At 58.0% G+C, this 20,669-nt stretch overlaps 2 protein-coding genes across 11 annotated transcripts; both read right to left on the bottom strand.

Moving 5' to 3' along the window:
- Window positions 1-541: 541 nt before the first annotated feature.
- On the bottom strand, window positions 542-5,960 carry LOC114083825 (sperm flagellar protein 1-like). Of its 3 annotated transcripts, XM_027925096.2 has the most exons (8): window positions 5,675-5,960; window positions 5,263-5,374; window positions 4,037-4,205; window positions 3,601-3,643; window positions 3,105-3,192; window positions 2,919-3,018; window positions 2,384-2,470; window positions 824-906 (listed from the first exon to the last, which is right to left on the bottom strand). In XM_027925096.2, the coding sequence occupies exons 1-7, from the start codon at window positions 5,841-5,843 to the stop codon at window positions 2,384-2,386; spliced, it is 768 nt and encodes a 255-aa protein (XP_027780897.2). In that variant the 5' UTR covers window positions 5,844-5,960; the 3' UTR covers window positions 824-906. The 3 variants fall into 3 exon arrangements, with proteins under 3 accessions (XP_027780895.2, XP_027780896.2, XP_027780897.2); XM_027925094.2 differs by lacking the exon at window positions 2,384-2,470 and having other exon boundaries at window positions 542-906; XM_027925095.2 differs by lacking the exon at window positions 2,384-2,470 and having other exon boundaries at window positions 542-906; window positions 5,708-5,960.
- Window positions 5,961-6,037: 77 nt separating this feature from the next.
- On the bottom strand, window positions 6,038-18,328 carry Adam8 (ADAM metallopeptidase domain 8). Of its 8 annotated transcripts, none has more exons than XM_027924927.2 (24): window positions 18,218-18,327; window positions 17,274-17,377; window positions 16,125-16,201; window positions 15,936-16,014; window positions 15,786-15,862; window positions 15,258-15,447; window positions 14,960-15,022; window positions 14,815-14,883; window positions 14,348-14,514; window positions 14,122-14,203; window positions 13,717-13,865; window positions 13,462-13,639; window positions 13,122-13,211; window positions 12,844-13,033; window positions 12,679-12,760; window positions 12,297-12,462; window positions 11,868-11,945; window positions 11,447-11,531; window positions 10,848-10,962; window positions 10,072-10,240; window positions 9,549-9,611; window positions 9,263-9,313; window positions 7,253-7,330; window positions 6,323-6,468 (listed from the first exon to the last, which is right to left on the bottom strand). In XM_027924927.2, the coding sequence occupies exons 1-24, from the start codon at window positions 18,261-18,263 to the stop codon at window positions 6,421-6,423; spliced, it is 2,496 nt and encodes an 831-aa protein (XP_027780728.2). In that variant the 5' UTR covers window positions 18,264-18,327; the 3' UTR covers window positions 6,323-6,420. The 8 variants fall into 8 exon arrangements, with proteins under 8 accessions (XP_027780726.2, XP_027780727.2, XP_027780728.2 ...); XM_027924929.2 differs by lacking the exon at window positions 6,323-6,468 and adding an exon at window positions 8,796-8,865 and having other exon boundaries at window positions 7,252-7,330; window positions 18,218-18,328; XM_027924928.2 differs by lacking the exon at window positions 9,263-9,313.
- Window positions 18,329-20,669: the final 2,341 nt, after the last annotated feature.

Here is a 20,669-nt window from a genome sequence, read left to right as displayed (position 1 = left end):
TCTGAAACCCTAACCCGAGTCGGCACTTCTCCCAGGAGGACAGGGAACTGGCCCTGAGGGAGGGCAGCTGTGATGAGGCAGTGGGGCTCCAGTCAGCCCAGCCCTGCCTGCACTGTGAATGCTCCAGCGAGGGGGCAGACCCAGAGGCCAGCCAGTCGCAGCCCTGCGCCTCTAGCTGACCAGGGTCAGGTGCACCTCGGTCACACAGTGTCCCTGACCTGAGATACAAGCTACCCCAGAAGTGAGGAGGCAGCAGGTCAAGGATCAATGAAGCCTGCAGAGGCCAGTGGGCCCAGGTTCCACACCCCACCCTGGCTCCCAAAGCCTCCCTAGGCAGAGGAGGTGAGGTGGGCAGCTCACTTTCTCAGGGCCTCTCATGGGCCCTCATGCCCTCCCTCCACAGGACAGTCCAGCACAGATGGAGGTGACTTCCTGGGGCCCTGTCTGTGGAATCTCTCAGACTCTGGTGTGGCTCACTCCATGATTCCCACCCCCTGGGCAACAACCCCAAGGCCCAGACAGAGCACACAGCACAACCTCGTGTGTTCACAGATGCAGTGATGAAACGTGGGGCTGGAGAGAACCCCACTGGCTGTGTCCCAAACCCATCTGTGGGGCAGTATGGCCCCAGGTGACCCCCAGCAGGAACCCAACCCCCACTCTAGCTTCTAAACCTGTGCCTTATACAGACGTCCCTCCCGGAGCCTGCTGGACAGTGCAGGGACGCGCAGAAGAACCACTGGTGGGAGCAAGGCTCTGCATGCTCAAGGTCAGGGTCTGGCTGGCTCAGGATGGGGCTCCCGGGGGCACACGGCACTCCTCGGTCCCCAGTCGCGTCAGCTCTGCGATCCGCAGGTCCTTCAGCTGCACCAGGTGCTCCAGCTGTATCACCTTCATCTGCAAAATCTTCAAGAAGCCAGGCAGGTCTGAGGGACATCAGGTGCATCCAAACAGCCAGGCCACATGTGTGCTTTCTGCCTCTGGGGAGGAGTGCCACACAGCAGAGGCAGGAGCAAAGGACCTCTCGTGGGGACACCGGGAAGGAACGGACGTGGGCCCCATGGGAAATGAGTCTGAGGAACCTGGGGTGGGGGTTCTGGGAAGGGATGACTTTCCTCTTCCCATCCCTATGCTTACTCCTGGAGCTCCCCTGGCCCCCCAGCCTGCCCCTGGCTCCAGGTGGAAGGGCGTGGGCAGGGGTAGGGCCCAGGGCCTGGCAGGTGCTCGGGGCATCTTTGCTGAGTTAACAGTTAACCGAATGAACACACAGCAGTTAGATGGTTTATTTGGTGTTTACTTCTAAAAGCTGGAAACCCAAGAAAACCTTGAATTAATTGAATGAAGGTGCAGAAAGGCCCTCTGGAGACATCTGCCTCAGACATGGTGGCCACAGCAAGGCTCAGGCTGGGGTGCCTGTGGCCCTCCACACCTGCTTCAAGAATGACCATATCCCAAACCTTCCCCATCTAGCAGCATGGGCCTTGTCATGTGCCCCAGGTGAGAAATGGGGAAATCTGGATTAGAAAAGGCTGGTCTGCTCCAAACCATGTGTCCAGGTGAAGGTCAGGAGTGTGAAAAGGCTGCATGAGGTGGGGAGGTGGGCAAGGGTGGCCTCCTGTCACTCAAAACAAGACACGGACCTTCCTTGAGCCTGCAGGTGGTGTGGCTGCTCCACATGGCCCACACCCTGGCCACCCTGCCAGTGCCCCTGGCTCAGTGACAAGCTGCGAGGGGCAGAGTGACCAGGGCGACACTCCAGCTGCCACCCACCACCACATAAACTGCCCCACGATGACTCCTGGGGTCTCTCTGACTCCAAGGTTTGTATCTCACTTTGTAACATGCAAATGGCCCTCGATGTGTCAACCCTTAGATGGCAGGTTGAGCTGTTTCCTCTCTGGGTTCTCTAAAATGAAGTACTTATGATTCACGGGGTCAGCCCACAAGCCAGAGCCAGAGTGGGGACAGCAAGGGTTGCGAGCTGCCCTTCATTCCTCCCCACAGCTTCCTCTCTGCTGGCCCTCTGATGACAAGAGGGCGTTCAGCACATCCAAAGCCACACAATGATATCACTTTCCTGTTTTCTCAAGAAGACTACTCATCAAGATTTGGGTCTCAGGAACTGAGATGCTGTTGCGATTTCTGATGCCTTGCAACAGTGAGGCCCATCCAGCAGGCCTGCCCCACCCCTACACTGTCATGGGTCCTGGGCTGCCACCTGTGCTGCCAAGGTTGGGGAGAGGTAAGAGTAGCAGGAGCCCTTCTGAGCACAGGAACCCTGGAGGCCCCTGTGAGACAGCAGAGGGGCAGGTGTGTTCCTGAAGAGTCAGGTGAGCACCACAGAGCCAGCTAAGCACAATATAAACAGGTGAGCAACACATACCTATGTGCTCACAGAGCTCCAGGCTGAAGATGCTTGCCAGACCCTGGCCCCCTGGGAGATGGGGAGAAGGAAGAGGTCCCACCCAGGCTGGAATGGAGCAAGCAGGAGACTCTAATCAGCACCCCACCCCATTCACTTCCCAGAAAGGGAGCATCTTCTGCTCCCTGACCTGGGCCCAGCACTTCTGTTGGGGCCTGGCCTGTGGCCCCCGCACATGGGCTCATGACTGATAAGGTGGTAAGGCTGGCAGTAGATACCTGGTGGTGGGAAGGACTTATACTCTTTTCTCTGCTTCTGGGTATGACTGGAATATTCCATACACTGTTTTCTAAATAATCAAACTAAATGTGGACTCTTCCTGCCAAGGTTCTGTCTGCTCCACCCACTACGAAACCCTGCTCTGGGACAGAGCCAGCATGGCAAGAACTCAGCTGGGGATTGGACTGAAGCTGCTAACAGTGCAGGCAGCAGGTCCCTCTGATTGCCCATCCTGCAGCTCGGGATGTCTGGGAAGGAGTGCCCAGCTGGGCCATACCTGGACTGTCTCTTGCAGAATGTCCAGTGCCTGCTCCTTGTCCTCCAGCAACTGCTGAATCTTGGCCAGGTGCTCCCAGGCCCCTTCAGCTGGGTCCTGACTGAAAGGCAGATACCACACTTTAATCCAGTTGGTGAAGTAAGGGGAGAGGAAGGCCTGGAAGAGGGCTTGAGAGACAGGGCCTACCATTCACAAGCACAGCTGCCCTTCTTCTCCAAGGCCCTCTGCTTCTGAAGGGTCTTCACACTGGTGGGAGCTGAGGGGCTTAGCAGGCCTGTGTCACAGACAAACACCATCAGCTCAGGTCCCCTGCCTCTAAGGGTGTGCACCTGTCTGTGTGGGTGGGAGGGGTGTTCAGACCACGGGTTAGGCAGATTCAGATGCCATCATGCTGGGCTTGCACAGCCTTGGGTGACTTTGAAGTGTGTTCCATTTGGAGACACAATGAATGGTCTGTGGACTCCCCTTAGGGGACTGCTCTCCAGGTGCTGATGGAGCCAGGGCCCCATCTTAGGTGTCTGCAAGTAAAACTATTTTCAGGGGCCTGTTGGGCCCTCTTTTTTCAGGTGTGTGAGCCTGCAAGTGCCACAGGGCAGTCTGGGGATGTGGTAATGCCCCTCACAGGAGGACAAGAGGGCCTCTGATAGGTCAAACTTGCCTGCAACAGGGATTTGAGTCCTACCTGCCTGTGAATGGACAGCATCCATGCTGGAGAATCCTGGATCCTGCAGATTTTACAGGTCGGGAAGTGAAATGTAGAAGATGAATGTGCTGGCCTGTGTTCCCAGTCACCACTCTGGGGTGGGGGTTAGGGAGCAAACTGTAGGACAGGAAGGGGCAGGGAAACTGAGCTGGTATGGGTAGGGTTGTCCCAAGGGACAGGGTGTTTTCACCACCCTGAGGCAGGTGGGTCAGGCTGGGCAGGGAGTGAGGGACAGCAGCACTCAGGGAAGGGAGCTGATGGGGACAACAGCCTCATGTGAGGCTTGCCTCAGTTGGACCATAGGGCCACAGGGAGTGGGGGCTTTGTCACCATCTATTTGTGGGCTTTATCTCTTATAGAAGATTATCCAACTGTATGCAAATGGGAACAGATGCAGCCTGTTCCTGGGCTGTACCAATTTGCAGACATGAAGAGCTGTGCCAGGTGAGCCTGCCTGAGCAGGGTTGGCTTCCACTTTCTCCTTCAGTGCACACAGGATGGGCTCGATTGCCCCAGGTACATTGGCTACCACCTTACGGATGTCCTCCTCAGAGACACAGAAGCACAGCTTGCGAAAGACTTTCCTGCAAAGCAGCAAGGTGCACCCTCAGAGCAATGCCCCCCAGGGGCCAGGTATTGAGCCACAGTACAGTGCCTGATTTCCTGGGAGGGGAGAGGCTGAGTGAGGCCCCTTTTTGCCTGCACCTCCAGAGGCCCAGTGGTCACTCGGTTGATGGGTGGCCCATACCCCATCAGGGGGCCACAGAACACTTCATGCGCCAGGTTGTCAGGCCAGGCTTTTCAAGGACTGTGCACAAGTACCCATCTTCCTGACTGATGCTGCTCTCTGCTCTGAGAAGTCCTGCTGACCTACCTCCCAAACACCTGGAATCTGAGTTCCTCTCACATAAGAGGGCTAACCAATGGCAGGCACCCTTTCCCCTCTGGGTCAGGGCAATGCCCTCATCTTCCCTAGGATCCTTTCCACTCCAGCCCTTCGAAATGCATGCACCATCAGAATGTGCCCAGGCCTGAGCCCTGCAGTGCCTCTAACTTGCCTCAACTGGAGGCTTGGTCCTCATGTGGCTTCCAAGACCTCTGGGCCAACCCTTAGGACTCCCCACTCCCTCCTGCACATCCACAGGTCTCCCCCATCACTCTACACACTGTTACTCCTCAGAGCCTTCCCTGGTTCCCCGACCTGCAACATGTCTGCCCCACCCTGGCCGTTGGTCTTCACATCATTTACCACACCCAAAACTTTGATTACATTTTGTTATCCATCTGCTGACCATGAGACTCCCTGCTCCATGAAGGCAGGGACCTGTCCAATGCCAGTCTGCAGCTCTGGAGCACAGCCTGGTTCCCTTGGCTTAATGAGTGATTTGGGAAGCAGACCCACACCGACAGGCTGTCCTGGCAGGGAGAGCCCTGGAGCCCTAGGTTGAGGGTGAGGATCTGTGGACAGAACTGGCACTGAAAAGGGTCTGGCACCCACAGCTGGAAACTTGTTGCCAGCCTTCCCCTTCTCCCTCAGTGCACACAGGATGGGATTAATGGTTCTGGTGTGTTGGCTACCACCTTTCGGTCCAAAAGAGCTGGCTCCCCAGGCCAGCCTTGGAAAACCTCTGGAGCCCTTGCCTGTTGAGAAGGCTCCAGTTGCTTAGCTTCTGGTCAGTGTTGCAGGCAGGGATGTAGCTGTGCAGGTCCACCAGGCGCGGGTGAAAATGCTTCACGATCTCGGCCACCAGCACTGAGGGGATGGAGGAAGGGTAAGCCTGCATGTCCAACTCAGGCCTGGCTGCTACTGTTCCTAAGGCCTCCTGAGATGCATGCAGGAAAGGCACCAGCTTGTCCTGGAGACTTGGTTGGGGCTTCTGAACTTGGATCTGGGAGGGACCATGTGCTAAGAGAACTGGGGTTGCTCAGCCAGTGCTTACCCAGGGAGAGATGGAGGCCTGCGTTGTGCCCCCGCCCCACCCCACCCCACCTTCCCCAGGGAACATCGAGCTGGACGCAGAGGCGTCCCCACCCCTCGGGAACCTTCGTCTACCACCGCGCCCTGCCTCCGCGGCTCCGCCCGCACCGCCGTCGCTGAAGTCCCGGGTCAGGTGGCGCTTGGGGCGGCTGAGCGGGAGCTGGTCAAGCCAGGCACAGAGGCCACGGAGGGCGTCCGGCAGCGGACCTAGCGCCGCAGGAGACCGCCTGTTGGAGCCCGGCATGGCAGAAGGCTTGGGCTGTTGCCGGGAGACGGACCAGAAGGGGCGGGGCACAGACTGGCGTGGAGCTGTTGTCGGGAGACGAAGCGGAAGGGGCGGGTCTAAGGGTGGCTGGGGCGGGGCGGGGCGACGGAAGGGGCGGGTGCGGTCTGACGGGCCCTGGCTGCTCGGTGGGCCCGGGAGGAGTTCTTTGGACCACCGAGGGCTTGTGATTAAATCCCGGGCCAAAGGAAGGTTGACTGTGTACTGAGGACCTCCCGCCCCACAGAACTTGCGCGACAGTTTGCTGGGGAAACACAGCTCTTTATTGTTAGGAAGTCTAGCGCCGGGAACCGCCTAGCCGCCCTCGCTAGTGGCCGCCCGAGTGCACCCGCCCCAGCGCTTGCACACGCCGCTGTGCGGGCCCAGCCGGCGAGCACTGGCCCCTGGCAGCAAGGCCGAGCAGGCCAGAGTCCTGAGTGGAGCCGAGCGTCCAGCCAGGTCCGTGGAGGCCCAGGTAGTGAGCCCGGGATGCCAGCGCTTGGTTCCGAAGTGCCTCTCCAGACTTGTGCAGTGGCGGCACACTGGGCCGGCGCCCTTGTCACCTTCGGATGCGGGGCTTCAGCGGGACTTTGGGGCCTTTGACCCCCTTACAGGAGAAAGATAGGTTGCTGTTAAAAATCATGTGCTACGAAGGGCACAAGAGGATATTCCCTTTCACAGTTCATCCCCCACCCCTAACCACTTAGCAACATCCCTAGCCCTTTCTTTATTTTTTGAGACAGAGTCTCACTAAGTTGCTGAAGCTGGCTTTGAACTTGCAATCCTCCTGCTTCAGCCTCCCTAGCCCCTGGAACTACAGGTGTGCGCCACTGCACCAGGCTCTTTTCATCTTTCTTTCTTTTTTGTAGTTGTAGGTGGACACAATACCTTTATTTTATTTGTTTATTTTTATGTGGTGCTGAGAATCGAACGCAGTGCCTCACACATGCTAGGCAAGCACTCCTCCACTTAGCTACAACCCCAGCCCCACCTTTCATATTTCTTAAAATGTATATTCTTAGTTCACCCAACAGTAAGTCTGTGCTGTCCATACAATGACAACAGCTGTGGTAGCCACAGTATTAATGGCTAATACTTTATATGGAGGGTAGATTTGCTTATTCTAATAGGGATAAAAGGCAAAATTGACAGCCAGTTGAAGTGACAGTCACTGAAAAGTCCTCTGACTCTGACAGATTATTAAAACAAAGTTAATGAATTTTTCTTTTTTTCTCCCAGATAATCCCCAAAGTTTGTCAGACAATAATTTAAAGAAATCAATCCCCTCCCCATGCCACACATATACACTGCAGGGCAGTGCCAGTCAGGAGTGGGGCAGCTCTCTACATCTGGCACAGGTAGACTCCAAACTGTGTGCAGGGGAGGCTCACCTGAGTCATTCCAGGTGTGGTCTCTCCAGCACTGGGCTTGACAGGTGGCAATGGGGGTGCAGAGGTTGGCTTGACAGGCTGGGAGGGAGCAGAAACAGCTGATGAAGAGGCCACTTAAGTGGGCCAGGCCTTGGCCCATACTTAACTCCCCATGGCCCTCTGCTCTGCTCCTGCTGGGCTGCAGGCTTCTGTCTGCTAAGCTCTTTGTGGAAATGCCCTCTATGGCCACGCCACCTGACAGCTAAAGCCCCAGTGCAGAGGAGCTCCCTGTCCTGGCAAACTACCCAGGCCACTGCAGCATCACCTGCACCCTCTCATGATCCCTGAAAGGTTCTATAATTGCCAGAATGTGGGTCTTTGGAAGCTCAAAAACCAATAATTAACTACTAAAGCATGTATCCTTTCCCAGGGCAGGGGGACTGTGAAAAGGGTACCTTGGGGTGAGCACTGTAGGTCTCAGCAACATGAGAAGGCACTGCACTGTGGAGCATTTCCCTTCCTCAGACCAGGCACAGTGTGACTGGAGACCACCCGGGCCTTCCTTCTTGCCTGGCTTTTCCTTGTCCTTGGCTAGAAATATCTCTGCCCATTTCTGTCCCTGTTCTTCCCATTAAGACCCTTTCTAGGTCTTTTTTTTTCCCCAGTACTGGGAATTGAACCCAGGGTCACTCTGTCACTGAGCTACACTCCCAGACCTTTTTATTTTATTTTGAGACAGGCTGTCACTAAGTTGCCCAGGCTGGCCTCGGCCTTGAGATTCTCTTGCTTCAGCCTCCTGAGTGCTGGGATTATAGGCTTGTGCCTCAGAGCCTGGCTGCTGGGACTATTTTTGCAATATGTAAATCTAAAATTAGTTCAAAACAAAAAGTTAAAAAGGAAAGAGAAAATCACTAGTAAGCAAACACCATGGTAACAGTTGTTGGGGGTCAAGTTACTTATGGGTGATAACACTAGTGGGCCAGTTTGAAGAGAGAATCATGAATCCTCAATGGCCTCTCTTCTGTGTTCATTAACCACACAGCTCAGAGGGAGAAACTGCAGACACAGCCAAGCCATGTGTCACATCCCTGTGACAGGATATGAGGGACCAGGCCCAGGATAATGTTGGGCAACATCCTAGAAAGGACACTTCCCTCACTATTCCTGCCCCAAACCCATCATCTCTGACAACTCACGATGAGCAGACAAACCCAAATCAAGGGACAAAACTGAGCCAACATTTGCAAAGTGCAAGGTGAGGACCAAGAGCCACTTGGGCCCCAGGAGCACTGTGTGGGCCAAGCACTGCCTGCTCATGAAGGCAGGAGCAGCTCAGGTTGTGTCCATGCTAATCCGGAGGACTATGGAGGGAACACAAGGACTCTGCCATCTCTGCAATTTTCTATAAATCTAAAATTTGTTGGCAATTAAAATTAAATAATTCCCTAAGGCAGGGAAGGGTGTTTACCTTCAGGCCCCACACAAGCCACCTTTGGGGAGACTTCCTAGGACCCTGCCACTTTGTGGTTCTTCCCAGCCCTCAGCTGCCCACCATGATCCCCACCTTTGACCACCTAGAGGTAGACAGAGGCCTGCCTGGGAGGGCATCCAGCAACACTTGGTGGACAGCCAACCTGTACAGATGGGGCCATGCCAGACACCAGGAGAGAAAGCTGGGTCAGTCCTGCAGCTTGAGTTTGCCCAGCGGGAGGGGAACGGTCCATGGTCACAGAGTGACATCCAGGGCTGAAGCTGAGGTAGTGCTCAAGGGCCTACCTGTTCCCACAGGTTCTAGGAATGGGAGTGACATGGGGGTGGGAGAGGGACTTCAGGGGTACCCATTGGGGCAGGCAGCCCATGCTAGGGGAAGGCCTGTGACACTGCAGGGGCAAAGGGGAGTCCAGGAATTAACCTCAACTTACAAGGCTCCAGTGAGTCACACTGTGAGAGACCTTTTCAAAACCCCAAAGCCATATCCCAAGGGAAGTGTCATGAGGGCTGGCGAGGGCCCCACAGGCGGAGGCTTCTTACCTGCTTGGGCTTCAGCTTTGGGAGGGGCTTGGTGGGTGGAGCAGGTCTGATCTGATGGGGAGAGAGGAGTCAGGACCCCACATACCAGTCCTATCTCAAGTCTAGAGGACTGATCTGTGCCCCCCTGGCCCCCATGTCTTCACTGAATCATTTTAATGTCATCTTAGGCCAGGCTCACCTGCCTTCCCTGTGCCTCAGTGCCCCCATTCAGCCACCAGGCCCCCTGCTTCCTGGGACAGCTCAGATACTTTCAGAACACCTGGTCATCCCAATCAAGGCCACTCACCTGGTCTGGTGCCTTCTGTGGGTAGATAGGGACTGGGAAGGGTGGACTGGACATGACTGGAGGCTGCAGGGGACAGGAATGTGAGCCTGGTCCCAGAGGGCAAGGCTGAGTGCCCACCTAGTACCCATCAAGCCCCTCCAAGCAAAGCCTCTCCGTACGGGACAAATCTGCCCCAGCTCCTGAACCAGCAGCTCCTGAGCCTGGACACAAGGCCATCCCTATCCCTCAGCCATGTGGCCACATTCCAGAGCTGGAGGCAGCAGGGGTGTCATCTTCTCAGAATGAAGGCTGAGAACCCCCAGAGCCACAAGTTCAAGGTCAAACTCCAAATACAGATCTCCAAAAGGTCACCCTGAACTCCCAGACCCTAGGACCCTGCACCACAGGTGACCACAGCAGCCTCTCTTGGCCCTAGGCCAACACAGGGACATATGAGTTAATTAACATGATGTCCCCAGTGGGTCATACACTGGGACAGAGAGAGTCCTAGGGGTCCAGGTGCCTCTCAGGGGATGGTGCTTACTGCAGGGGGCAGCCTCTTTGGGGCCACAGTGGCTCTGACGGGCTGGCTGGGGTGCGTGGTAGACACCAGCTTTGGGGGCCCTGGAGCCCTGCCCTTGGTTGGCCCACTGCTGCCTGCCTCCTGGAACAGGGGGTTGGAGAGCCCCATGGTGGTCTTGGGTGCTACACTCCTGGAGAGGAAGAGAGGAAATAGCAGTCAGTGTCCCCACCAGGGCTCAGGTCTCCTGGCTGCGCCCCCCAGCCTAGTTTTTCTGGGGTCCCTCTGCTCTGGCAGACCCCATGCAGGCTGCAATGCACATAGTCATAGCCATAAGACACAAGGAGACCAAGTGCATGTCCCTGAAAGGGCAATCCCTGGGGCCCAGTCACACTGGAGAGGTGCTCAGAGGTCCCAGGCAAATCTATCCTGCTGCAGCTGGCTTGGAGTCAAGGTACAGGCCCAGGGCACAGCAGGATCCTAAAGGGGTGCTCATGGTCCTGGTTTGGGGGTGGGGGCCCCATCTCTGGACTTACCATACCCCACCTCTAGCCCAGACCACCCTTGTCTGAGCCACTGAAAGGAAGGGCCCCAGCAGGGTCCTGAGGTGGTGGGTGGGTCCCAGCCACCTCCTGGGCTCAAGCCCTGCTACAGCCACCCGGGAGCCCAGTCCACAGCACCCCCAACCTGTGTGAGAAGTGGCTTCTTCCTCAAACAGTAGTGGAGGCCCTTTCCCAATAGCTCTAGGCCCGGAAGTATATGTTCCACACACAGATCTGTCGCAACCAGCGAGTTCTCACCTCCTGGGCACACGGCTCCAGACCTTGCGGTGTACGATGACGCCTGCCAGGGTGGCCAGCATGGCCATCAGGAGCACTAGGGGCACCAGCACGCTGACCAGGAGACTCCCATGTTCTGGGGAACACAGGCCTCTTAGCAGTCTGGACAGCTTCAAGCCTGGGTGGGAGGGCCCTCAGCCTCCCCAGCCGGCCATGGCCATGCCCTGGGCTCCAGGGCTCCCAGCTCCCAGCAAAGGGTCAGTAGGCATGGCAGGTGGGGGGCAGGTTCTGAGTCCACAGTGCTATGGGTGCAGCCTAGCCAGGCCCTTGAAGTCAGGGTGCTGTGGACAGCTACATGCTCAGTGGCCACTGGGGAAGAAGACACTGTGGGGCTGACTGACCCTAGGTTCCCAGCCAGGCTGAAGAGGGGCTGGAGCACTGGGCAGAGGATGGCATATTTTACTCTGAGCTGGACACTACCTTCAATCATCTAGGAGGTGGGACATAGGCTCCCTTCTGGCTGCCATAGGACTGGCTGTTGATTGCAAACCATCCCCTAAATATCACCTCGCAAGGACCAGGTGCAGCCTTGAATTCAGACCTGGCCCTGAAGGCCCTACCTGCCTGCATGTCTGTCAGTAGCTCCGCACAGTGGGGCGGTGCCCAGCCCACGTGGCAGTGACACTCCCTCTTGTGGTTGCACACCTGCAGGGACAAAGGGCCTTAGGGAATGTAGCCCATAGTGCAGCAGGCTGTTCCTGCAGCATAAGGGCCCTGAGCCTTGCATGCACCCCTGCCCAGGTCACAACCCTGGGCTTGTAGGGGGAAATGACCACAGGCCTGATTCCAGGTCACCCCTTCCAGCCTCAGCCCCAAGAAGGGGCCTGCTGAGATCTCCCATTAATGGACACACTGGGCAAGGCTGAGACCCCATTCCTACATCCAATGCTGCCACCACCAGTGGCTCTGTCAGATGCAGGCAATGGCAGCAGCTTCTGGGGCACCAGGCAGGGGGCAGCTGTCCCTTGAGGCCACACGCACCCCATGGTTGTGGCACTGGGCGGAGCAGTTCTTGGATCTGTAGACCTGGAGGTCTTGGCAGCGCCCTTCCCAGCAAATCTGGAAGGCAGAGGGGGCCTCCTAAGCAGCTTGTCTGGACCCCTGCCCTGGCCCTATTCTCAAAACCAAAGGGCTAGGTCAGCTGACCACCCCTGGAGGCCTCTGGAGGCCCAGAACCTCTGGAGTCCTGGGTTCTCAGCAATGCTATGGGTTCCAGAATATGAACTGGGAACAGGTGTCTCCGCCTCCCTCACCCACCTCAGTCTCACCTGAAAGTGTACAGAGAACCCCCCACACACACTCTACCAACAGACCTCTGAGTGTGAAAACCCATCTGTAGAGGGGCCTGTGTGGGACTCGTGTCCGGGTGGCCCACATGCCTGCATGGGGCATTTGGGCTACTCAGCTCACCTTCCCCTTATCACACCTGGTGCCCTGGGGCACAGGCTCATAGGCAGAGGCCTCGCTGTCCATGTGCAGAGCTTGGCAATTGCCCGAGTAGGAACTGAGTGTACAGGAGCTGCGCTCTGGGGGCTGCCGGCCCCCTGCACAGTATAGGACCCCACATCTGTCGGCCCTGTAGAGAGAGGGCAGGGCATGGTCGGCCCTGCACTCCAGGAGATAGGCAAAACCCTCCTTCCCTCCCTACCCTCCTTCCTCCCTTCTACCATGATGCTGAGGTCAAGCTGGGATCCTGGAAGGCAGGGTGAACCCCTGGAGGGCCACCTGCCCTACAAAGCTAGACTCCTCTCTGGGGACATCCTGTATCCTGGGCCTCTGCAGTCCAGCTCACCTGCCCATGCTGGGGGTGATCCTGCCTCTGCAGCCTGGAGAGATGCTGAAGGAGAAGCAGGTGTCTGCAGCAACCTGTGCACCTAGGAGCTAGAGCAGATTAGCCTGACCAAGGACCACAGCCACCCCCGGAGGCTGGCCTGTATCCTGTGCTCACAGGCCTTACCTGGACCCCACAGTTCCTGGCACCGCTGGGCTAGTGTGGGGCAGTGCCCATTAAAGCAGTAGCCCCCAGGACAGGGTGTGCCGTTCTCCTGGAAGACATCCTCTGGGCACGCTGGACTCCGGCCATCGCAGAACTCCTCCAGGTCACACTGGTCCCTCTGGGGGCGGCATGGCTCACCAGCTGGCTTCACCTGGCCCGTAGAGAGGTTCAGTGTGAAACAGGCCCAGGAGTTGCTGCTATTGGTGTGGCTGCCCTCCTACCCGCTGCCCTGGGCTCACCCTGCACTCGTGGCAGCAGGTGCCATGGGCACACTTGGCCCCCTCAGCCAGCTGGCATGTTGTGGCATTGCAGCAGCGGTTCTGACAGTCCTGGGAGACAGGGGCATGAGCAGCTGCACCCTGGGCAAGAGCCAACTTCAGGGTGGATGGACCCCACCAACCACCAGGGGCAACCAGTGACCACTCTCCTTTGGACTCCCTTACAGATTGTTTGGGACACCCAAAAGCCTTGTGTGTTGTGGTGCACAGGGCACCTGGCTTGGGTGGTCATCTCAGCACAAGGACAGAGGCCACATCCCTGATGCTGAGGAGCAGAGGGTGGGGTTGGGGCAGGACATACCTGGGGAGTGCCACAGTCACACTGCTCCCCACGCTCCACAAACATGTTCCCACACACAGGGCCTCCCACCAGCCGGTCAGGGTCAGGGGCATTGGCCAGGCAGCCCGTCTGGGGTTTCTCCAGGAACATCTCTAGGTCAGTCCTGCTGCACCTGCTGAACGTCCTGGGGAACTTGGAGCTGCGAGCAGGGGGTATGGCTGTCAGGGGCCATTGTCACATTGCCCCTTCCCACCCACTGTGTCCCACAAGGCTTACCCAATGCTGGCCGCCATGATGCAGCCACCACCCTCCCGTGGCACGGGGCAGTAGCATCCCTGGACATTCTCGTCATGGTTCATGCCCAGGTTGTGGCCCAGTTCGTGGGCCATGGTGGATGCCACGCCAATAGGGTTCTGGCTGTGGTCCTGTGCAGAGGGCTGAACTCACTGGGGCAGCACCTTACCCATCCACCCAGAAGGTGAGGTGCTCCCTCACCTTCAGCACCTGGGGCTTGGTGCCGCTTCCTGCTAACCACCCCTTAAAACATAAAAACAGGTGTTGAACCCGTCCCCAGGGAGGGAGGTGGCCTCTCAGGTGTGCTCCATGTGTCCAGCTCAGCCTCTGGGCTGGCTGCCAACCCACAGGCCAGTTCCAGTAAACCTGGACAGGGGCTCCCTTTACCTGATTCACAGCCCCGGAGGCCCGAGAGCACAGGGCAGACACCTGAGCCAGTCCCACGGTGGTCCCGGTAAAGTCGACCCCCCTAGAAACACACGTGACATTGATGGCCTGAAAGTGGCTCCCCTAGCCCCTCCCCAGGCCTCATGGCTCTGCCTGGAGAGTTTGCCCTAGAGGCCTGGGCTAGCCAGGGCCCTGCCATGGTGGGTTAGGGTGCAGGCCCTCTCACGTGATGAGCTGCACATTGTCATGGGGGTGTCTCCCCATCAGGTCCTGTGCCCGCCAGGAAAGGAAGTTCTCCAGGGTGATGTTGGCATGGGGGCTGATGGGGACCTTGTCCCTGCTCCAGATCTCCAGGCCCACCAATACCACACGGAAATTGAGCTCCTGATAAAACTGCAGAAGACAGAAATCCTTGGGTCAGGCCTGGTTGGTGGAAGGTCAGTAAGGTAGGAGGCAGGGGGTGCCCCCCATCTGCTTCTGGGGGACAGGGCACAGATGCAGGCCAGGTCCCAAGCTCAACACACAGAGCCCTGAGTTAGATCTTCTCTTGGTTGTCTTTCCTGCCCCACCCACTGTGGCCACTCCCGCTTCCCCCAGCTACCTGGCTCCCCATGGACCTGTGTGGCTGAGGGGTCCTGAAAACCCTGCAGGAGCTGGAAACCCTCACAGGGCCCTACAAAGACCGCAGCCCACCTTGTCCACATGGTTCACCACCTCCAGCACACGCCTGCGCACGGCCTCTCTGCTCCCCAGCTGCTGGAACTGGGAACACAGGACCCTCAGGCTGGGCCAACACCATGTCCCAACCTGCCCAGCCCACTTGCCCCCATGCCCTCACCTCCTTGCTGTCTGTGACCACATACAGCTCCACATAGCGGGTATCTCGGGACAGGGGCCAGTTCTGGGGAGAATCATCAATGTTTCCAGCACAGTCTGCCCCAGAGACCACCACTGCCCAGTGTTGGGAGGACCATCAGGCAGCTCCAAGCAGAAAAGAGTCCGCTCCACAGCTATGGGTCTGAGCCAGACCCACCTTCCAGGGCTTGGGGATGGCTCTGGGGCTGCAGACAGAAACACCCAGGCCCAAGCAAAGGGACCAGGGCAGGACCAGCCAGGTGGGGCAAGATGTTGCTTACCCGGGGCTGAGGCCTGAAGGCTGCTGAGACCCGAGGCCCCAGAAGGTTGTCCAGGCTGGCATCGCTGACCCCACAAGTCCCAGCCTTCTGCTGCAGGTGCCTGGCCTGGTACACTGCATGCTGCCCCTCCTCACCACCTCCATCTAGAGGCTCGATCACATGGATGGCAGAGCCCACCCGGAAGAAGCCCCTGAGAAGGGGAGCCAAGTGAAACAGTGGGCATCTCCAGCCCATCCCCACCTGCCCATCTGGGAAGACCAGGGGCTCTGATCTGCACCCCAACCAGTAACACAAACTCCCCATGGGTGACACCTGGGCCCAGTAAGCAGGAGAGCAAGCTGGGTGGGCCTACCCCACAGGCTGGGCAGGGCTGGAAACTCCTCACAGAAGTCCAACAAGTGCCTTTGCACGTTTCAAACACGTGCAAGAAGGAAGCGTTTCTCTAAGTCTAATCCCAAGCCCCTTCTTTCTTGGCCTTAGTTTACCCGTCTGTAGAGTGGAACATCCTGCCAGGGTCTGAGTACACACCTGAGGCCATCACACGTACTGAGGCTAGCAGCAGAGCTCTGGTGACCCTCCACGTGACCCTGGTAGAGGCAGTGGTCCTGTAGAAGTGTGAGAGGTCACAGGTCTGGCTCCCATGGCCTGCTGGCCCCAGGAAGGCAGCCCCATGCCTACCTGCCCATGCCACTGCTCTGTCACCTCAGAGCCATTGGCAGCTGAATAAGTCTCTGTGTAGCCCACGCCCAGCAGGTCCCTGGAAAAGAACCGCAGGAGTTCCCTGAGCTCCAGCATGGGGGATGCAGGTGCTGAAGCCTGCACTGTTGCTGGCCAGGGCACCAACCTGAGGGCCAGCCCCCTGCTTACCTGTTTATCCGCAGGTGCAGGGTGAAGGTGTGTCCTCCGGCCCCAAGGACATAGCTCACACTCTCAGGGTACAGGCCCTGAATGGGGGTCAGGGTTGAGTAGCCTGCAGCCTTGGGCCTGCACTCCAGGCAGCCCAAGAGCCCCCAGGTGACTCTTGGGCCCTTCAGGCTCAGACAGACCAGAAGGTGGAGCCAAAAAAGACATAAGGCTCTTCATGCCTCCTGGCCTGTTTCTCCACCAGCCCCCAGATGGTAAGGACAATGCCACCTTTCCCTGGAGGAAGCAGCGGGACGGATGTCCTGCTGGGCAGCCCTTACTGCCAGGACAGCAGAGAAAGTGGGGGAGGGGTAGGGCGCATAGGCCCCTCCAGTGCCACCCCAGCCAGCCTCCCAGCACCCTGTGACCTTGCTCCCTACACACCCCGGCCCCACACTTAACATGCTGAGCCTGCCGCCCTCTGGACAATGCACATCTGCCTCTGGGCAGGTGGGAGCCCAGGGCAGCAGACAGGTCTATGGGTCCATGGCAGGTTCCTGGGGCACAGAGGCAAGATCAGGGTAGGACAGGCCCCTCACGAGAAACACATCCACACACACCCAAGCACAAACCTCACGGATACCCAGAGTCCATAGGTGGGTCCGCACACCCACTGGGCTTCAGGAATCCTCCTGGAAGGCCAGGAGCCCTTCTCAGTTCCCAGCCCTGGGAAATCCCGGCCCAGCCCAGAGCCCCGGAAGGTGTGTCAGACACACACAAAACCCTGTGGTGAGCCATCATCCCACTTCTCTTCTGGAGAGGAATTTGGCTGATCAGCCCCTGCCAAGTAAAACTGGGGTGTGGTGTGGACCAGCACAAGCGCCCCTGCCCTTTTCCTGGGGCCAGAGGACCCTCCCCCCAGTCTGGCAGGGCTCCTGGAGGTGAGGCAATAAGCCTGATGCCCACCTGCAGGCCCCAGGCTCTGCCACAGGGTGGGGCAGGAGGAAGGAAGAAGGTGAGCACAGGAGGGAGGGACCCAGGTCAAGCCGGAAGCAGAGGCCAGCCTCAGGGTCTGCCTGTGAGCCCTGGGGCTGTGCTTTGCAGTACCCAGATACCCACACAGCACCCCACAGGAAAAGCTGAGGGGCTGCCTGGTGGGGACATCAGACTCACCCTGTGGGAGGGCAGAGCTCGGCGGGTGCGGGGTCCAGGCAGACGTTTGGGCCACACCACCTCATACTGCTCCACGGGGGGCAAGGATGGGCTGAGTGCAATCGCTATGGGTAAGAGTGGTTAGCAGACATAAAGGCCTCCTGCCTAAGTAAGCCTGCACCTCCCTGAGGCTATCACCAAATGGCCCAGGGACCAGTGACTAGAAGGTCTTACCCCACAGCCCAGGTGAGGGCTTTGTGCCTAAAGACCTCAGGACCGAGGAGTGGGGGGGAGGCAGATTGAGTGGCACACCATGTGTGCCAGAGACCCTGGAAGCCCAGCCTGGGACAAGTCTCTTTGTCTCCTACATTCTCAGGATCCCATCTAACGGCACATAGCAGCCGACAGCAGCCACCCCCACCCCAGGCTGCTTGCTTCCTGATGTCCTGGAAGCTCCTTGATATCCAGCTGCAGACCCAGGACCCAGCCCTCTCTGGTAACAGAGACCACCTACCTCAGACTTCTGTCCCTGAACACCCCACAAACCTCCAGGAGAGGTAACAGAAGCAGCCCTCTAGGAGTCCCAGGCTGGAACCATACCTCATCAGGGAGCTCCCAGGGCAGCCACCCCGCAGCCCCACAGTGGAACCCAGGAACCTGGCTCCTCCGGCAGCTGGAGCCGCCCTGCAACCCTCACCCCTGTAACCCTCACCCCTGTGGTCTCAACGATCCTGACAGGGAAACGCCCCCGGCACCAGCTTCTCTTACAGTTCACTTCTCAAAGTTCCTCCCTCTGGCCTCTGCTGTACCCTGGCCTCTCTGAGTGACCACCCATGTAACCCATTCCCCCAGGAACCAGCCTGAGGACGGCCAAGTGACCCAGTTGGAGCCCTGGCCATCGATCAGGAGGCCACCCTGCCCCACGTCCTGAGAGGACTCCTGGGAACCATCCTCTTCCCACTCACCCTGGGGCCACAGTGCACAGAGCAGCCAGAGCCAGAGGCCGCCCATGGTGCTGTCCCGGGTCTCGTTGTGGTCTGGAGGGTCTTTGCAGAACTAAACTGAGAGCTCTGCGGGCTCCAGCCTAAGCACCCGCCTGGGGACCAGCCTGGCCAATCGCGTGGCAGAGGGGCGGGGCACATGCACCTGGGGAGGGCCTCCAGGGCAGCAGGGCTAGTCTGAGTCCACTTCCCGTGGCTTCCTGGTACCCCTTCATTTCTTGCTGGTCCCCCCATAACTGTCGACTAAGTTAACAAGGGCATGGGTGTGAATAGAACCTTGCCACTCCCTACAACTCCTAGTAACGCACGTGTACCTAGGGAGAAGGAGGCCCCGCCTCTCCCAGGCCTGCCTGAGCTGTGTGGGGTCCAGCTACAAGGAGGCAACTGAGGGGCAGTGAGTGACTTGTGTGTGTGAATCCTCTGACTTCCAGGGGAAAAGCAACCCCATGCAGGGTAAACAGGACCAGCCCTATGCCCTACTCCAGGCCCCTGAGACCTCACTGGGGAGGAGCCAGACAGCTGCGGGTCCCAGCACAGATCATGTAGGTGTGGAGGCTGCCTAGGCTGGGGTCCATTCCCAGCTATGGGGTCCTTTTGGACCAAGCTCCCCGTGCAGCCCTGGTTTCTGCCCTTCCTGCCCTGTAGGGCAGGAGTGGCCCCAGAATCAGAGCCTGATCCATGTGGGTCCTCCTTTGTAGCAACATCCCCCACTTTCGGCCAGGCTTTGGGGTGCAGGTGCAGGCCAACCTCACAGCCTTCCCAGACTGACTCCAGCCAGGGGCAACCCAAGGGTCCTCAGCAGAGCCCAGCAGCTCAGCCTCCCTTGTGATGCAGGTGAGGATCAGGGGCCAGACAGGGAGACATGGAGCTGGAGACAGAAAGGTGACAGATTTCAGGCTAAGTTTAAAGGGGCAGTGGCAAGAAGTTGGCACCTTGGATGTTTTCCTGGGGACAGAGCTGAAGGGTCTGAGCTGGGGCAGGAGGGAACCTGTCACCTCCTTGCCCCAGCATGATGGCAGAGTCAGAAGCTAGGCAGTGGTAGCACAGATGGAAGCCATCTGCTGTCTGCATCAGTCCCAGATGCCAGTGCTAGAGGAGTCCACAGGCCACTGTGAGCAGGGGAGGGACTGCTGGGTAAGGCTGGCTTCCGCCTGAGCTCACAAATGACTTATGCACGCCCATCCCAAAGCTGGGAATGGGGCTCAATGCTAGAATGCGTGCCTAGCAGGCATGAGGTACTGTGTTCCACATTTAAAAAAAAAAAAAAAAAAAAAAACCCACACCCAGTTTCACTTCTTCCCCATGTTCCTTGACGGCAAGTCACGTGACACCAAAAGTTCAAGGTGTCGAATCTCCAGTCACATTAGAGCAGAGACAAGACACCACTGCCAGGGCAGCCTCAGCTAACCAAGCAGCACTGCAGATGGCAACAGTAATGAACACTCAACAATCGGGGCCAACTAGGGCAGCCCAACAACACCCACAGAACCTCATCCCACAGGACAGACCCAATTCCAGTTCAACTCGATCTAGCAGGAGGATCTGGGAGCCCAGAGTCCACAGCCCTGAGCTTCCCCCTCCCCCTGCAAACCCTGGAGGAATAGCAGGAAGGGCCAGGACACAGGCCAACAAGTCCCTCTGCTCACGCCTGGCACTTCTCTGTGGCAAAGGGGTGGCATGTGGACGTTGTGTTCTTAGTTGTGCCTCCATATGCTGCAGATGGGAAGCAGCAGTTGATGGCTGAAGCCAAGCAGCCCTGGCTCTGCAGATGCCCCTCTGCAAGGCAGCCACCACAGCTGCCACCCTGGAACCTGTCTCAGGAAACCTCCTTTGTGAGGCTCCAAGCCTCCAGAAACAGGCCTCTGGTTACCACTCCTCCTGGGCCCTTCCTCACTGCCCACCAGGCAGATGTGTAGAACTGGATTTTTAAAATGATATACATGAAATTCAGCAGAAGGGGAGCTTGACCTGGGCATGACCAGAGCACGCTACCCTGGCCAAGCAGTGCCACAGCTGGGCTGCCCACTGCAGAACGTCAGTCATTTAGTGAGCAAGGCCAGCATCTGATGAACAGAGGGAACCCAGCCCTCAGGGGACAGGAGAAGGGTCTCAGCACCACTCCTCAGGAGGTGCACCTCAGGGAGGAGGCAGCTGCCTGGGCACCAGAGGCGTGGCTTCACAGCAAGGTCCACTGCTGCACCCTAGTGTCTGAAGCAAGCAGTGCTGAGGACCTGCAGCCCTAGTCCCCAGGCACCTCTCATCCCCTACACCATGGTTTTTTTTTTTGGATAGCAGGGATTGAACTCAAGGGCACTCAACCACTGAGCCACTTCCCCAGCCCTATTTTGTATTTTATTTAGAGACAGGGTCTTACTGAGTTGCTTAGCATCTTACCATTGCTGAGGCTGGCTTTGAT

The sequence above is a fragment of the Marmota flaviventris genome, chromosome 4, assembly GCF_047511675.1.
Source record: "Marmota flaviventris isolate mMarFla1 chromosome 4, mMarFla1.hap1, whole genome shotgun sequence".
Lineage (NCBI taxonomy): Eukaryota > Metazoa > Chordata > Mammalia > Rodentia > Sciuridae > Marmota > Marmota flaviventris.
This window is presented reverse-complemented; position numbering and strand designations above follow the sequence as displayed.

What these genes read in the sequence shown, in the direction of transcription:
- Adam8 (XM_027924925.2), bottom strand. Translation starts at nt 18,263, where the DNA reads ATGGGCGGCCTCTGGCTCTGGCTGCTCTGTGCACTGTGGCCCCAGG. An exon ending in ATCATGGCGGCCAGCATTGG is followed by an intron (nt 13,640 to 13,716) that starts GTAAGCCTTGTG and finishes CCCTGCTCGCAG; the next exon opens with CTCCAAGTTCCCCAGGACGT. An exon ending in CCCAGTGCCACAACCATGGG is followed by an intron (nt 11,532 to 11,867) that starts GTGCGTGTGGCC and finishes TTGTCCCTGCAG; the next exon opens with GTGTGCAACCACAAGAGGGA.
- LOC114083825 (XM_027925094.2), bottom strand. Translation starts at nt 5,843, where the DNA reads ATGCCGGGCTCCAACAGGCGGTCTCCTGCGGCGCTAGGTCCGCTGCCG. An exon ending in AACTGGAGCCTTCTCAACAG is followed by an intron (nt 4,206 to 5,262) that starts GCAAGGGCTCCA and finishes GCTGCTTTGCAG; the next exon opens with GAAAGTCTTTCGCAAGCTGT. An exon ending in GGCAGCTGTGCTTGTGAATG is followed by an intron (nt 3,019 to 3,104) that starts GTAGGCCCTGTC and finishes TCTGCCTTTCAG; the next exon opens with TCAGGACCCAGCTGAAGGGG.